Source organism: Balaenoptera acutorostrata, chromosome 2 (genome assembly GCF_949987535.1).
Source record: "Balaenoptera acutorostrata chromosome 2, mBalAcu1.1, whole genome shotgun sequence".
Classification (NCBI taxonomy): domain Eukaryota; kingdom Metazoa; phylum Chordata; class Mammalia; order Artiodactyla; family Balaenopteridae; genus Balaenoptera; species Balaenoptera acutorostrata.
Genome location: NC_080065.1, coordinates 126,576,815 through 126,593,660, shown reverse-complemented (window position 1 = coordinate 126,593,660; position 16,846 = coordinate 126,576,815). Strand labels below are relative to the sequence as shown.

Genomic DNA, 16,846 nt, shown 5'->3' with positions numbered 1-16,846 from the left:
AAAATTTTAAAAAATGAGTTTACAAAGGAAATGAAAAAAGGAATCCAAGACTCCTAAGCATAGTGAAAACAAACAAAAATATCCAGAGGAATACCAGCTAAATCAGTCTCATGAATTCTAAATATCCACTCCATCTCTTATATTCACAAACTGTTCCGTACAAATAAATCTGAAAAATGTAAGCATGTTTAGCAGATTTGAAAATAACTTTTTGAGAAGGACTGGATCAAAATTAAAAGCTATTTCTGTAGGAGAATTTACTACATTAAAAAAAATAAACCTTTCAACGATACACAGACACTAAAGTACAAGTAAAAGAATAAAAGGAAAGAACACCAGTTCTACAATTCAACTATTTCTTCAGAACAATCTAATGACTTCACTGTAGACGTAGAAAAGATGTCTAGAACTTACGACGAAAAAGTGTGCTCTACATTTCCTCTCCCAAGAGACCCTCATATCTAAAAGGCAGTCAGTATGTCTTGTTTTGGTGGGGTAAATAAATGAGACAAAGTTGAAATAATCAACAGGATCTAAATGTATTACCAGCCACCAAAAATCAAAACAGAATTGTTTTGTGCTCAGAGAGAAGCGTACGTGTGTAAAAGTGTATATGTGTGAATGTGTGTGTATATGTATTATAGATAAAGAGCTAGAGTAAGTATGCTATTGAATCAACAGGCTCAAATACGAACATTAGAAGTAAAACAAATAATGGTAGAATATAATTATAAATCAGTGGAGGCAATATGAAGTCGAATTGATGTTTATGAATCATTAATTTGAATCATAACCAGTTTACATTGATAGCCAGACACTGGTGATAGAAAAATATTACTAAAATTCAACTTACAACAAAGCAAGCCATGATGACTGAACTGGACCTTTGAATTAAAACAAAGAAACAAAAGACGCTGACAGGACCAAAAAAAAAAAAAAAAAGCCTTTCACAAAACCTTTCTGAAAATTGATGATAATTTGATGAAAGGTAAATTACAGAAACCCACGTTTTGCTTTAAATATATAAGAACATATGCCCCACCCCAAACAGTTTTTATAACAGGCTCAGAAAAAAGTAACTTAAAAGACCTGTGCAGAGATATCAACAATTGGGAGGCAGGAAATAAATCTCACCTGATTACTGGTAGGATCACATTTGCCTAAACCGGTAGCTGAATCTTCAGCTACCAAAAGAGGCTCGCTTTTCTCACAGCTCTCCTGGCTGATGAGCGTGTCCGCGTAGTTGGGCTGCGGGAAGATCACGTGACTCCCCCGCGAGTCAGCGGTGAGCCAGGCCTCGTGGGAATAGGTCTGCAGGAAAGCCCGCACCCCGTCCACGCCCACGAAGTGAGAGGCGGGCACACCCGCTAACCCGCCTCCTGAAGCCTGGAGCAGGCGCGACGTGTGCCAGCGCCTCAGCCTGAGCGCCAGCAGCACAATGACAAAGGCGAGGAAGACGCAGGAGACCGCGGCCACCGCCACCACCAGGTACAGCGTGAGGCCTGAGTCGTCGGGGCTGGCGGGAGACTCAGGGTTGCCTAGATCAGCCAGGACGTCACGGATGCTCTCGGTCACAGCCACAGTGAGTGTGACGGTGGCAGAGAGAGGGGGCTGGCCCTGGTCCTAGACGGCCACCACCAAGCTCTGCTTGAGCGCGTCTCTGTCCAGCAGGGCCCGCGCTGTGCGCACCTCGCCCGTGTGCAGCCCCACCGCGAAGAGCCCTGGCTCGCTGGCCTTGAGCAGGCGGTAGGACAGCCAGGCGTTCTGGCCCGAGTCTTTGTCAACTGCCACCACCTTGGTCACCAGGTATCCGGGCTCTGCAGAGCGGGGTGCCAGCTCCACGCCCATGGAGCCATCTGTGGGGACAGCAGGGTACAGGATCTCGGGTGCATTGTCATTCTGGTCCAGCACAAATATGCTCAGTGACACATTGCTGCTGAGCGGTGGGTTCCCACTGTCATGCGCTGTCACCCACAACTGCAGTTCACGGAATTGCTCATAGTCGAAGGAGCGCAGCGCATACAGAATGCCGGTGTCTGAGTTTATGGAGATGTAGGAGGATAGAGGTGCTCCCTGGAGGGTATCCTCTGCCAGAGAATAAGTGACCTGGGCATTCTCTTTGCTGTCCCGGTCGAGTGCAGTCACCGAGAAGAAGGAGGCCCCTCTAGGATTGTTCTCAGGAATGTAGGCAGAGTAAGAGGAGTGAGCAAAAGTGGGCGGGTTATCGTTGTCATCTGCTACATTCAGTGAAATATGAGTTTCTGTAGACAAGGGTGGACTTCCCCGATCTGTGGCTGTCAAAGTTATATTATAGCTCTGTACCTGCTCCCTGTCCAGTGCTCTGTTTGTTATCAACTTGTAATAATTTCCGTAAGTCTTTTCTAATTTAAAAGGCATATTGTTAGGAATGAAACAGGAGACTTGACCATTTTCTCCAGAGTCTTGATCTTGCACATTTAGAAGAGCAATCACAGTACCTGGAGGAGAGTTTTCCAGCACTGAATTAGTAGAAGATGTGATAGTTATTTCTGGAGCATTATCATTCACATCCACAACTGTGACCAACATCTTAGCAGTGGTGGAGAGACCTCCACCATCTTGGCCTTGAATTTCCATCTCATAGAATCTGTATTTCTCAAAATCCAGAGAACCTTGTATTAAGACTTCTCCAGATTGAGAATCCAACTGGAATATCTCAGAAGCTTTGCTTTCCATATTCAGGAATGAATATACCACTTCTCCATTGATTCCCTCATCTGGATCAGTTGCGTTTACCATAAGCACCCGAGTTCCGGAGCTGAGGTTCTCAGGAACACTCACTCCATATACAGACTGTGTAAACTTTGGGATATGGTCATTTACATCGAGAACCACGACACGGATGGAAACAGTGCCCTGGCGGATGGGATCTCCTCCATCTAAGGCTGTGAGGAGGAGGTGGTGAGCAGCCTCTTTTTCCCGGTCCAGGCTCCCCTCCAGCACTAGCTCAGGATTCTTGGCCCCATCCGTTCTGCCTCGCACTTGCAAAGAAAAGTAATTATTAGGGTTGAGCTGGTAGCGCTGGAGGGAGTTCATTCCCACATCTGGATCCCTAGCATTAGGAAGAGGAAATCGCGATCCCGGAGTTGCATGCTCACTGACTTTTATCTCTACTTCCTCCTCCCGGAAGCTGGGGGCGTTATCATTAATATCCATTATTTCCACCTCCACTCCGTAAATCTTAAGGGTATCTTCCACAAGTATCTCCAAGTTTAAAAAACAGGAGGAAACCGCCTCACAGAGCTCCTCCCGGTCTATCCTATCAGCAGTGATCAAGCTGCCACTTCGCGGATTCAGAGCGAAAAGCTGAGTCTTTCCTCCGGAGACGATGCGGACTCCGCGCTCCGCCAGCTCCCTGGGCTCCAGCCCCAGGTCCTTGGAAATATTGCCCACGAAGAAGCCTTTGTCTGTCTCTTCCAGCACCGAGTATTGGATCTGCCCAGCCCCAGACTCCCGCAGCGTCCCCAGGAAAATATACAGTAGGACCAACCCGCTGCGGTCCAGGAGCAGTTGCCGATTGGCCATGGCAGTGGCTGAGCCTGTATTCCGCGGTTTCTTGAGCTGTTTGGTTCTGAATCAGCTTATGCATCTACGAAGTCACTGGCTAAGTGCATCCAAAATATATTAGAGAGCGAAGAGAAGTACTTTTTAAGTTTCCAGCATCACGATCTGTGAGTATCCACTTCACTCTGCTTTGTGTTGTAGAGGTAGGGGAGGGAGGGACTCTAGCTCGCAGCTTCCCGTTTCCCTAATTGGTGAACAGCGGCGCCTAGAGCCCAATCTTATTATTGCAACGAGAAAGAAAAACAACTAATGTTGCTGTTCCAGAAGTTCTCACACTTAACCTCTTTGAGAATCACAAGTATTTGTAAAGCTTAAAATTGCAGACAATAAAGTATTATGTAATGTGATGTTAAAGGTTTACCAAGAGCACTTATGAAAAGAGTAATTAAAGCTTGCTAATTAAAAGGCTTGCTAATTATAAAAAATTTCAAATACTACTGGAATTGAAAACTTGCAGGTTAGATTTGGTTCCTCCTGATTTTTACTGACTGAAGGGAACAGCATTTGTGGTTGTGTAACTAGCATGGTTCCAACAAAATCAACAGTTAGGATTATGACTATAATTCTTACCAATGTTTATTGAGTAAAATAAAGATAAAATGTTTGAGAAAATTTGGATGGCATTGGGGTTTTCATTTAAAATACTACAATATAAGTATATAACTGTATTCCATATCTTTAATTAAAAGGTGTTCTATTTCATGAAAAACTGACCTGAGAGTGCTCTATATATTTTACCTTAAAATGCACTTGAATAGTAGAGGGAATGCAGCATCGTAAACTTTAGTCTTAATAGTAATACCCATAGGTTTGAATTAGATTTTAGGAACTTTATCAAGAGAGGGAATCTAGAATCTCGAAATAACAGTGCTATATTAGAATATATTGGCATATTGGAATATAAAAAGCATTATTTTAAATACTTACCTGTTTAAAAGTGTTCTCATCTGCTTCAACACTAAGAGTTAAAACGCTAGCCAATAGCACTGAAGAACTATCTTTGCTGAGAATATCTTGTGTGGCAGGACAATGTTCAACAGATGTGAGAAAATTAAATTCCGGATTAGTCTGATTCCCAGGCACACATAAATTATCGGCATAGGGCAATGTTCCCTCACTGTAGTTGGGAGGAATCTCAGGACCAGACTTGGAGCAGAGAACAGACCCAAAGCAGCCCCCAGCGGCGCTGGGGCTGGAAGAGCACCGAAGGCGCAGGGCAATGGCCAGAATCACCACGAGGAGGAAGAGCACCGAGATCAAGGCCAAGGCCACCACCAGGTAAAACTGCAGCTCAGCTTGGGGGTCAGTGGGCTCAGAGTGGTCACTGAGGTCCGGCAGCGCCTCCTGCAGGCTGTCCGCGAAAACCAGGAGCAGCGTGGCGGTGGCCGAGAGGGGCGGCTGTCCCCCATCGCGCACAGCAACCAGCAGGCGCTGGCGGGCCGCTTCCCTGTCGCCCAGGACCCGCGCTGTGCGCACCTCACCCGTGCGCAGCCCCACGCTGAAGAGTCCGGGCTCGCTGGCCTGCAGCACGTGGTAGGACAGCCAGGCGTTGTGTCCAGAGTCGGCGTCCACCGCCACCACCTTGGTGACCAGGTAGCCGGGCTGCGCGGCGCGCGGCACCGTGTCGAAGAGCGCCGAGCCATCGGGACCCAGCGCCGGGTACAGCACCCTGGGAGCGTTGTCGTTGCGGTCGCCCACCAGCACGCGCAGGCTCACGTTGGCGCTGAGCGCGGGCGAGCCGTGGTCGCGGGCCTGCAGCGTCAGCTCGAAGGCGCGCAGCTGCTCGTGGTCGAAGGCGCGCTGCGCGAACACCACGCCGCTCTGCGCGCTCACGGACACGTAGGACGACAGCGCGCGCGGCTCCAGGTCGCTGGCCACGATGGAGTAGGAGACGTGGCCGTTGGGCCCCAGGTCGGGGTCGGAGGCGCTGACTTGCGCGATGGAGGCTCCAGGCGGGTTGTTCTCGGCCAAGTGGACCACGTAGGAGGCCTGGTGGAAAACAGGAGCATTGTCGTTGACGTCGGTGATGCGTAGGGTAATGGTAGTGCTGGAGGAGAGGGGCGGCTTGCCCCTGTCAGTGGCTGTGATAGTGACGTTGTATTCCGGAGTCTGTTCCCTGTCCAGGGCCCCATCTGTTACTAACTTGTAGTAATTATTAGAAGAAGAATGAATTTTAAACGGAATGTCTCTACTTAAATTACATGTGACTTCTCCATTTTCCTTGGAATCCTGGTCCCGTGTTTTGAAGAGACCTACAACCATTCCTGGCTTGGAATCCTCCAAAATCTGATCAGAGAGAGAAGTGATGATTATTTCTGGGCTGTTGTCATTTTCATCTAAAACTTCTATAATTACTTTACACTGTGTAGAGAGGGATCCTCGGTCCTTTGCTTCTACATCCATGGCATATCTTTCCACATCTTCATAATCCAGGGGTTGATGAGTTACAATGTTTCCTGTAGCCGAATCCAGAGAGAACACGTGCCGGGCTGTATCAGCCACACCAAGGAATGAGTAGGTGATCTCTGCATTGACGCCTTCATCTTGATCAGTAGCGCTCACCCTCAGTACGAAGGTACCTGGGGGCACATCTTCCCGAAGGCTGACCTTGTACACATCTTGGCTGAACACAGGGGGATTATCGTTGGCATCCACCACCAGGATTCGGATCTGAACGGTGCCGCTTCGCGGCGGATCCCCGCTGTCTAAGGCTGTCAGCACCAAGTGGTGAGCGCTCTGCGTTTCTCGGTCCAGGGTCTTCTTCAATACCAATTCTGGATATTTGCCACCCTCAGGATTGTCTTTCACCACTAACGAGAAATACTCATTAGGACTTAGTTGGTATTTGCTCAGTGAATTCATACTAATATCGGGATCTTTTGCAGACTCAAGAATTGTTCCCGTCCCTAGACTGACAGATTCACTGATTTCTAAGTTTATTTCATCCTTATGGAATTGAGGAGCATGGTCATTAATATCCTCAACAACCACAATGACATGAAAAATATTTAAAGGATTTTCCACCACGGCCTCCAACTGCAATTCACATCTTCTTCTCTCTTTACATATCTGCTCACGGTCTATTCGGTCCTTCACAAGTAAGTCCCCACTCTCCGCGTCTACGTTGAAAAGCAGCTTCTCAGCGCTAACTCGCAGCTTTCGAGCCGACACATCCAGGACACTGAGCCCTAGATCCTTGGCGAGATTCCCTACCACAGAGCCCTTGGCCAGCTCCTCGGGAATGAAGTAGCGGATCTGCTCGCAGAGCGCGGGGTAGAACAAAGGCAGCAGGAAGGGAAACAGTACCTGCCGCCGGCCGGCCGGACGTCTCTGCGTGCAGCTCCCTCCCATTGCGCGCTCTAGTTCTCGCTGGGTCCCAGTCTTTATAGTTGGAGAAAATGTACACTGGCGCACTGGTAAAGCATTTGGTCCAGGACAGGCGGAGCCCCCAGGCTTGGGGCTGGGAATCCGTGTGTGCTGCGGAGAGTCTGCGCGGCCAGGAGCCCCAGCGTGTAAGCGGGTTTCCTTCTCTCTGTGTTGGTGGCTGTGCTGGAAATCCCTGGCTAGAGGCTGAGGAATCCCGGGCGTCTACGCTTGCCCTGCACTGGCCGACAGCGGCGCCCAGAGGCTCCGTGTGGAACCGCAGTTTAGTTTTTCTCTGCTCTATCTAAGGAAGTCTTTTTCTTTAAACGCAGGATGACCGCAACTAAAATATTTGAATCTTATTCCTCGGTGACTCCGTTTTCATCATGAAACATTTTTTTCACATGGTCAAAACTATTATATATTTTATATGTTAAAATTTTACATATATTTTGAATAGGTAGAAATATTTCTTTCAAAATCTAAAAGGTACAAAAGAATGTAGAGTGAAAAGTAGGTCTCCTATTCCATTGCCTACTGCTATCCAGTTCTTCCATCCAGAGGCAATCACTGTTGCTGCTTTTAAGAGTAATTATCCACAAAAGAAAGTACTAAAAATAAGCAAAAAACTTTTTTTTTTTTTGGTCTTCAATCCAGGTTTATATTTGGCTAGAAAAGTATTAATCCATCCCCCCGTATTTAGGAACCAGAATACAAATACTGTCATGTTCATTACAATCATCTAAGGTGTCCTATATTGCTTCTAAATCATTATATTTTAACATATTTGCTTACAGTAGTTACCATGCCAAAAGAGTAGGGTTTTTTTAACCTGTATTTTTCAAAATAATAGAATTATTTGAAATAGATGCATACTAATTTTGACTCTCATGGGCAGAAATTTTAAATGACAGTTTCAATGATTTAAAAGTTAAAAAATAAAAGTTAATAACTATGACTCTAAAGATAATAACTATGCTCTCCTTCCACAGACATATCCTTGAACAAAAGTTGAATGACATGAAAAAAGTCATGGTCTCATAAATATTTTGAAACACATTAGGACATGATTTGACTTTACGCTACCATATTAGTTTAGAAGAATATTAGTAATAAATTATAAGAGATCAAACCAAATACATCACTATCTTCACTTAACTAAATGGGCTCATCAGTAACTCCACTGACCATCTGTTTATAATTCTATGTACTTCTCTGCTTGTATTCCGATCTCATACAGAAATGACATCTCTTTCTTGACTTTAAGTTTATTTTGACTTTAAATTACAGAGTTCTCAGAGTTTCAGGTGGACCTTTCCTTCTCTATATAAAGAGTCATTGAAATGCTTTTGGCACACACGTTTGCCCCTGTACTTGGGAACATGTACCACTCTATCTCCCCAAATTCCAAATTATATATATTTTTTCATCCTTAGAAATTGGAAAATTTAACAAAAAGTACAGAGAGAACAGAACCCCAAATTTGTTTCTACAGGCTCTCTGGAATCCCTATTGAGCAAGGAAAGTAAAATTAAAATGGTATGTCTTCTGGGACTTCCCTGGTGGTACAGTGGTTAAGAATCTGCCTGCCAATGCAGGGAACACGGTTCGATCCCTGGGCCGGGAAGATCCCACATGCCACGGAGCAACTAAGCCCGTGCACCACAACTACTGAGCCTGCGCTCTAGAGCCGGTGAGCCACACTACTGAGCCCGAGCGCCACAACTACTGAAGCCTGGGCGCCTAGAGCCCATGCTCTGCAACAAGAGAAGCCACCGCAATGAGAAGCCCGCGCACCACAACAAAGAGTAGCCCCCGCTCTCCACAACTAGAGAAAGCCCGCGCGCAGCAACAAAGACCCAACGCAGCCAAAAATAAATAAATAAATAAATAAATAATTTTAAAAATGGTATGTCTCCCACATGACAGTATGAAATTGGAATCACAGGCAAAATGGATGCTGCAGTGTTACCAGGTATGATTACACTTGAAAAAATTTAAGCACACATTGTTATGAATTGTTAATAGAATATTATTGAAAATGGGTAGGATTTCCAGTGAGGCTAATGCACTTATTTCTGACATTTACCTGTTCTTACCAGACCTGTCTTCAAAGCAAGAGGCAGGGTTGTTTAAGGGGCTGGGATTTCAACATGTAGCCACCGGGAGAGCACACAAATTGACAAGACACTTCTGTATGAAAGTCCTCTCTTAGAAACTGTCAGTATTATGCTCAACAAAACTATAAAATACAAGACTCCATGAAGCTGCTCATAACAGCCTATCACAATAAACCTTCATGGGATTAGGTGAATAGTTACCAGAAAGTAAAAACAAATCAGCCTTAATAACCATCAAGTCCTACTCTTCAATGTTTCAGCAAGAAGCAAATGTCACTGAAATGGAGGGAAAAGTGAAAAAATTAAGTTTTCACCAACATGCTGCAAAACTAAAAGTAAAACCAACCACAATTTTTAAAGGAGAGAAAAGGAACAAAAATAGAACTCACTGGCACCAAAGGGGTATCTTCTATAGGAAACTTCGAATCATCTAACAAAGACTGAGGATCCTTTTTCTCACAGCTCTCCTGGCTGATGAGCGTGTCCGCGTAGTTGGGCTGAGGGAAGATCACGTGACTCCCCCGCGAGTCCGCGGTGAGCCAGGCCTCGTGGGAATAGGTCTGCAGGAAAGCCCGCACCCCGTCCACGCCCACAAAGTGAGAGGCTGGTACGCCTGCCAGTCCGCCTCCAGAAGCCCGGAGCACACGCGACGTGTGCCAGCGCCTCAGCCTGAGCGCCAGCAGCACAATGACAAAGGCGAGGAAGACACAGGAAACCGCGGCCACCGCCACCACCAGATACAACGTGAGGCCTGAAGCATCAGAGGCGTGCGGGACCTCCAAGCTGCCCAGATCAGCCAGGACATCTGGGATGCTATCAGCAACAGCTACGGTGAGCGTGACGGTGGCAGAGAGAGGGGGCTGCCCGTGGTCCTGGACCGCCACCACCAGGCTCTGCTTGAGCGCGTCTCTGTCCAGCAGGGCCCGCGCTGTGCGCACCTCGCCCGTGTGCAGCCCCACCGCGAAGAGTCCCGGCTCGCTGGCCTTGAGCAGGCGGTAGGACAGCCAGGCATTCTGACCTGAGTCTCTGTCCACAGCCACCACCTTGGTCACCAGGTAGCCAGGCTCTGCAGAGCGGGGTGCCAGCTCCACGCCAGTGGAACCGTCGGTGGGGAGAGTGGGGTACAGGATTTCGGGCGCATTGTCATTCTGGTCCAGCACGAATATGTTCAGTGACACGTTGCTGCTGAGCGGTGGGTCCCCACTGTCAGTGGCTGTCACCTGCATCTGCAGGTCATGAAACTGCTCAAAGTCGAAGGATCGCAGTGCATACAGTACTCCTGTGTCAGAATTGATGGAGACGTAGGAGGATAGAGGTGCCCCTTGGATAGTGTCTTCAGCCAGGGAGTAAATAACCCGAGCATTTTCTTCACTGTCTGTGTCCAGTGCAGCCACTGAGAAGATGGAGGCACCTCTGGGGTTGTTCTCTGGGATATAGGTAAAGTAGGAGATGTGAGAGAAGGTGGGTGGGTTGTCATTGATATCTGCCACTTGCAGGGTGAAGTGAGTTTCCGTGGATAGGGGTGGACTTCCTCCATCTGTGGCTCTTACTGTGATATTGTAAGAAGATACCTGTTCCCTGTCAAGGACTTTGTGTGTCACCAATCTATAATAACTGTCAATGGATTTTTCTAACTTAAATGGTAGATTCCCCAATATAGAACAGGTGACCTGCCCATTCTGTCTGGAGTCCAGATCATGCACGTTTAAAAGAGCTATAACAGTCCCCAGAGGTGAATCTTCCATCAGGGGACTAAACAGAGATGTGATCGTCACCTCTGGACTGTTGTCATTTACATCTTCTACTGTAATCAACACTTTAGCAGTTGCAAGATATGCCCCTCCATCTTCAGCTTGTATTTCTATTTCATAGAAACCTGTTTCTTCATAATCTAGATTTTCTGATAGTTTTATTTCCCCCGTATTTTTGTTTAGTTGGAATTTCAACAGTTGTGTGTCAGGTAATTTTCGGAATGAATATGTCACTTCTCCATTGGCACCTTCATCCCTGTCAGTGGCGGTGACTGTCAACAGCTGTGCACCCACAGGCAAGTTCTCGGGAACACTCACTCGGTATTCGGACAAACTGAAGACCGGAGCATTGTCATTTGCATCGAAAACAGTCACACTGATGAGGACAGTGCCAGATCGGAGAGGGTCACCCCCGTCGACGGCAGTTAGGACCAGATGGTGCATTGCCTCTTCCTCGCGATCCAGGGCGTGCTCCAGCACCAGCTCTGGGTGCTTAACGCCATTGACACGGCTTTGAACTGCTAGGGAGAAGTGCTTATTGGAGCTGAGCTGGTAGCTCTGTAGGGAGTTCACGCCCACATCCGGATCAAGAGCTTCCGGGAGAGGAAAACGCATTCCTGGAGCGACGTTTTCATTAATTTTTACATCTAGATTTTCTGCTTGGAATTTTGGTGCATTATCGTTGATATCAGTTACTTCTATTTCTACTCCGAAAAGTTTCACCCTATCTTCCATAAGAATGTTAAAACTCACCAGACACGGCTCGCTCTGACCGCAGAGCTCCTCCCGGTCTATCCTGCCCGCAGTGACCAAGCTGCCGCTTCGCGGGTTCAGAGCAAAGAGCTGCGTCCTACCTCTGGAGACGATGCGGACTCGGCGCTCCGCCAGCTCCCGGGGCTCCAGCCCCAGGTCTTTGGAGATGCTGCCCACAAAAGAGCCTTTCTCTAACTCCTCGGAAACGGAGTAGCGGATCTGCCGAGCTTCGGCCTGCCACGGCATACAGAGGAAAAGGCAGAGCTGGACCAGCGCGCTGCGGTCGGAGCTATTCCTTTGAGCGGCCATTGTTGTCTGGTGACGGAATTCTCGCTGAGTCCTCACTGGGCACGCTGTGTGTTTTGACTGGGTCCTTTTTCTTTCTCTGGCTGCAGGGAGTCTCTGCAGCCTGCGCACCTTAAATTCTGGACTGAGTTTCGCTGCATCCCTGGAGCCTGTTTGCAGGAACTGTGGAGCTTTGTGTAGTTGGAGTCCTGAGAATCCGGATTGAGCGCTTGCTGCGGTTCTCTCCTAGTGGGTGAACAGCGGCGCTCAGAGTCCTCAGAAGTTACTGCACCCACTGTGTATGCAATAGAAAACAAACGCTACTCTATTTTTTGTTGTATATTTTATTTTATTTTACATTACTTCTTTGGTTTCTCAACTGACATCCTTAAATCAACTACTATTTGTAGTTTTCTTACTCGGTGGAATAAAGTGGAATGAAAGTACCTCAAAGTATTAAATGATAATAGTTGATTAAATATATATTTGCAACACTCATTTTCCCAATAGAAATATATCCACTTTAAAAAGTAAGTAATGCTTACTTTCTTTCCTATGAGCCTCTAGCTATATTCAGAAAATTCTTACAATTTAATTTGAAATTCTGATTTAAATGGTCCATCTGTGTTTAGTAGACATTTATACAGAGACTATGAGATACACCCCTTAAAATTTCACTTAGAATTTTTAAGTTTTAGATTGATCAATCAACTAATTAATTATATTTGTTTAGCATTAAGATTGTGTAAAAAGTTTTCAATTTTTCTAAAATAGTTTTCCTGAGCCTCAATGAATTTTTTGAAAAATATATATTTTTATTACAGGCATATATTATTAGAAGTTAACTTGACCTATTTAAATGAGTTGAGCTGGTAATTACAAACTAAAAGGAACATGTTTGTTTTGCAGTGGGAAGAGAAATACATACAAGTGCTACAATTTTAAAAAACGGAGTTAGAAATAGTGATGTAGGTTTTTGAAAAATACGTATTTATGTCAAATGACCTGTTTTCACCAGGGCGTTGATGCCTATATAAACAATCTCTTCTTTGCATGTTGTATGGAAGCCCAAAATAAAGTGGCGTACACATCTTCAGTTGTATATCCCCACCAACCCAGTAGTAGTTCTTTCCTCAAAGAGGAGGAGTTTGGAGGTTGACTTCTTTCAGGCAGAGAGAACAGGTTGTTCAGAAACGTTTATGTCCCTATGCCCCCAAGTATAGAACTCTTCAAAGATTTTACCTTTTGTCTTCAAAGATTGTATATCAGACAATCAGAGACAGAGATTGAGCACAGAACACAATAGCATTTCATTTGCTTTCTTGAAAACTCCTTATCTTGCAATGTAGAGAAAACAGGATTGGGAAAGAGTACAATTTGAGCACCAAGAAAAGTAAAAGGAAAGCCAGAAAGACCAAAAATTGAAGAGAAAAATTCCTCTAGGGTAGTTAGTATTAAGATTTTGGGCCCCTAGAAAACCTGGCAATGGAATCAAAGTGTTGACTCCTCTACCAAGAAAAATGCATACATCTGTAACTTTACATGCAATTTCAGGAATTCGTGGATCTGCTCACCATGCCCCCTCAAATGCTTACAGTTTTAAAAATTGTTAAAATAAATGAAGATACCCAAATGCACATACAAGATTATTTGTACTACATGTTTCTTTGAAGTGAGCACCTGCTTGGATATTTAATGAGTAGCTAATATTATTAAACTTTTAAAAAATATATAAATAGGGTGTGGAAATTTCAACTTAAATCTCAGCAGATTTGAATAGGTTATTATTTATTCATTTAAATTTACTTATTTATTTATTTGGTAAGAAGCCAAGACCACAGCCTCTGTTTTGCTAATCTAAGCTTGACAAGATATCTCCAATTCTTTCTGAATTATAGAGCAATTTATGAACCATGTAAGTCTTGAAAATGTACTCAGCAAAAACTGAACATTGAGAAGACAAGACAGTAATTAGTTGTGTATTTTCTAAATATGATTCTAGATGTAAGAGTGAAATAGTATGCCCAAAATATGAAAAAAATAGTAGAATGTTACAGAAGACAAAAAAATGAAACTCACCGGTGTTAAGGTCTCAGGATGTGAAGTCAAATCATTCCCACTCTGAAGTGGAATTAAGGCCCCAGGAGAATCACCACAAACTATGTCTTGAGTGGAATGCAAAGGATCACTACATCTTAGAAAATTAAACTCTGTCTTTCCAGTATGGGCAACGCACAGATTGTAGGAATAAGGTAAAGTTCCTTCACTGTAGTTGGGGGGAACCACGGGTCCAGACTTGACACAGACACCAGGCTGAAAGCAGCGCCATACAGAGGGGATGGAAGAGCAACGAAGGTGTAGGGCAACGGCCAGAATCACCGCGAGGAGGAAGAGCACCGAGATCAAGGCCAAGGCCACCACCAGGTAAAACCGCAGCTCAGCCTGGGGGTCAGTGGGCTCAGGGTGGTCACTGAGGTCCGGCAGCGCCTCCTGCAGGCTGTCCGCGAAAACCAGGAGCAGCGTGGCGGTGGCCGAGAGGGGCGGCTCTCCCCCATCGCGCACAGCAAGCAGCAGGCGCTGGCGGGCCGCGTCCCTATCGCCCAGGACCCGCGCCGTGCGCACCTCGCCCGTGCGCAGCCCCACGCTGAAGAGTCCGGGCTCGCTGGCCTGCAGCACGTGGTAGGACAGCCAGGCGTTGTGTCCAGAGTCGGCGTCCACCGCCACCACCTTGGTGACCAGGTAGCCGGGCTGCGCGGCGCGCGGCACCGTGTCGAAGAGCGCCGAGCCGTCGGGCCCCAGCGCCGGGTACAGCACCCTGGGCGCGTTGTCGTTGCGGTCGCCCACCAGCACGCGCAGGCTCACGTTGGCGCTGAGCGCGGGCGAGCCGTGGTCGCGGGCCTGCAGCGTCAGCTCGAAGGCGCGCAGCTGCTCGTGGTCGAAGGCGCGCTGCGCGAACACCACGCCGCTCTGCGCGCTCACGGACACGTAGGACGACAGCGCGCGCGGCTCCAGGTCGCTGGCCACGATGGAATAGGAGACGTGGCCGTTGGGCCCCAAGTCTGGATCTGAAGCGCTAACTTGGGCGATGGAGGCGCTGGGCGGGTTGTTTTCTGCCACGTGGACCACGTAGAAGGCTTGGTGGAAAATCGGAGCGTTGTCGTTGATGTCCGTGATGTGCAGAGTGATGGTAGTGCTGCTGGAGAGGGGTGGCTTGCCCCTGTCAGTGGCTGTGATGGTGACGCTGTATTCCAGAGTCTGCTCTCGGTCTAGGGCCCCATCTGTCACCAGCTTGTAGTAATTATTAGAAGAAGAATAAATCTTGAACGGAACATCTCTTCCTATATGACAGGTGACTTCTCCATTTCCTCCGGAATCCCGGTCCCGTGTTTTGAAGAGGGCAACAACCATTCCTGGAAGAGAACCCTCCAAAATCTCATCAGAGAGAGAAGTGATGATTATTTCTGGACTGTTGTCGTTTTCATCTAGGATATCTATGATTACTTTACATTGGGTAGAGAGACCACCTCCGTCCTTTGCTTCCACTTCCATGGTGTATCTTTCTATATCCTCAAAATCCAATGACTGGTTATTCTTAATCAGGCCTGTTTTCTCATCCAGTGAGAACATGTGCCTTGTACTCTGAGCAGTGCTCCTGAAGTAGTAGTGTATTTCAGCATTGGCCCCCTCATCCTGGTCAGTGGCTGTCACCAGCAACACGGAGGACCCAGGGGGTAGATTTTCACTAACGCTGATTCTATATTCGTCTTTGCTGAACACTGGGGGGTTATCATTGGTGTCCTTGACAGATATTTCTATATGAGCGGTGGCACTTCGTGGCGGGCCCCCTCCATCCAAGGCAGTCAATATCAAACTATGGGACCGCTGCTCTTCCCGGTCTAGGGGTTTCTCCAAAGATAACTCTGGGTATTTGCCACCATCGGAATTAACTCTAACCATTAATGAGAAATAAGGGTTAGGACTTAACTGATAATCTTTAACTGAGTTTGTGTTTATATCAGGGTCAGTGGCAGGGTCAAGGGATATTCGTGCACCTGAAGATACAGATTCAAAAATTTCTAAATGTATTTCCTTTTTATCGAATTGAGGAGCATGGTCATTAATATCCTCAACAACCACGATGATATGAAAAATATTTAAAGGATTTTCCACCACGGCCTCCAACTGCAATTCACACCTTCTTCTCTCTTTACATATCTGCTCACGGTCTATTCGGTCCTTCACAAGTAAGTCCCCACTCTCCGCGTCTACGTTGAAAAGCAGCTTCTCAGCGCTAACTCGCAACTTTCGAGCCGACACATCCAGGACACTGAGCCCTAGATCCTTGGCGAGATTCCCTACCACAGAGCCCTTGGCCAGCTCCTCGGGAATGGAGTAGCGGATCTGCTCGCAGAGCGCGGGGTAGAACAAAGGCAGCAGGAAGGGAAACAGTACCTGCCGCCGGCCGGCCGGACGTCTCTGCGTGCAGCTCCCTCCCATTGCGCGCTGTAGTTCTCGCTGGGTCCCAGTCTTTCCGGAAAGCCAAAGAAAATGCAATCCACGGCGTCACTGGAAGAGCTTTCGGCCCAGGACAGGCGGAGCTGGGAATCCGTTTGTGCTGGGCAGAGCCTTCCCGGCCAGGAGCCTGAGTGCGTGAGCAGGTTTCCCTCTCTCTGTGTTGGTGGCTGCGCAGGAAATCCCACACTGGAGGCTGAGGAATCCCGAGCGTCAGCGCTTGCCCTGCACTGGCCGACAGCGGCGCCCAGAGGCCTCGTGTGGAACCGCAGTCTGACATTTTCGTCTTGAATACAATTTCTCTCCAGAATGTGTGTGTGTATATATATAGTTATGTAATTGCCCCAAATTTCAGTTTTAACAGAGTATACGGCAGATGGCTGCATACTTAGTTTTTCAAGAAATTTATTGTGGAAAATTTCAAACTTATACAAAAGTAGGGAGCCTTATTATTGAACC

At 46.9% G+C, this 16,846-nt stretch overlaps 2 protein-coding genes across 18 annotated transcripts in view; both read right to left on the bottom strand.

The window, feature by feature from the left end:
• The window catches only part of LOC103012669 (protocadherin gamma-C4), a 167,725-nt gene that overhangs the window by 82,852 nt on the left and 68,027 nt on the right, over positions 1-16,846 (bottom strand). The window contains exons 1-2 of one of the 17 annotated variants that reach the window (XM_057541583.1): positions 13,955-16,623; positions 11,801-12,195 (exon numbers count right to left, since the gene is read on the bottom strand). The exons of 13 other annotated variants lie outside the window; for them this stretch is intronic. In XM_057541583.1, the coding sequence (XP_057397566.1) occupies positions 11,932-12,195; positions 13,955-16,372 (2,682 nt within the window). In that variant the 5' untranslated portion in view covers positions 16,373-16,623 and the 3' untranslated portion in view covers positions 11,801-11,931. Of the gene's footprint in view, positions 1-4,530; positions 7,142-9,475; positions 12,196-13,954; positions 16,624-16,846 lie in introns of those variants that run through there. 3 more of the 17 variants (XM_057541580.1, XM_028161837.2, XM_028161840.2) reach the window with 3 other exon arrangements.
• On the bottom strand, positions 1,055-3,841 carry LOC103010932 (protocadherin gamma-A11). Its single transcript, XM_007198514.2, is given in 2 exon segments — positions 1,055-1,122; positions 1,125-3,841. Coding segments are annotated over 2 exon segments (2,508 nt in total). The 5' UTR covers positions 3,565-3,841.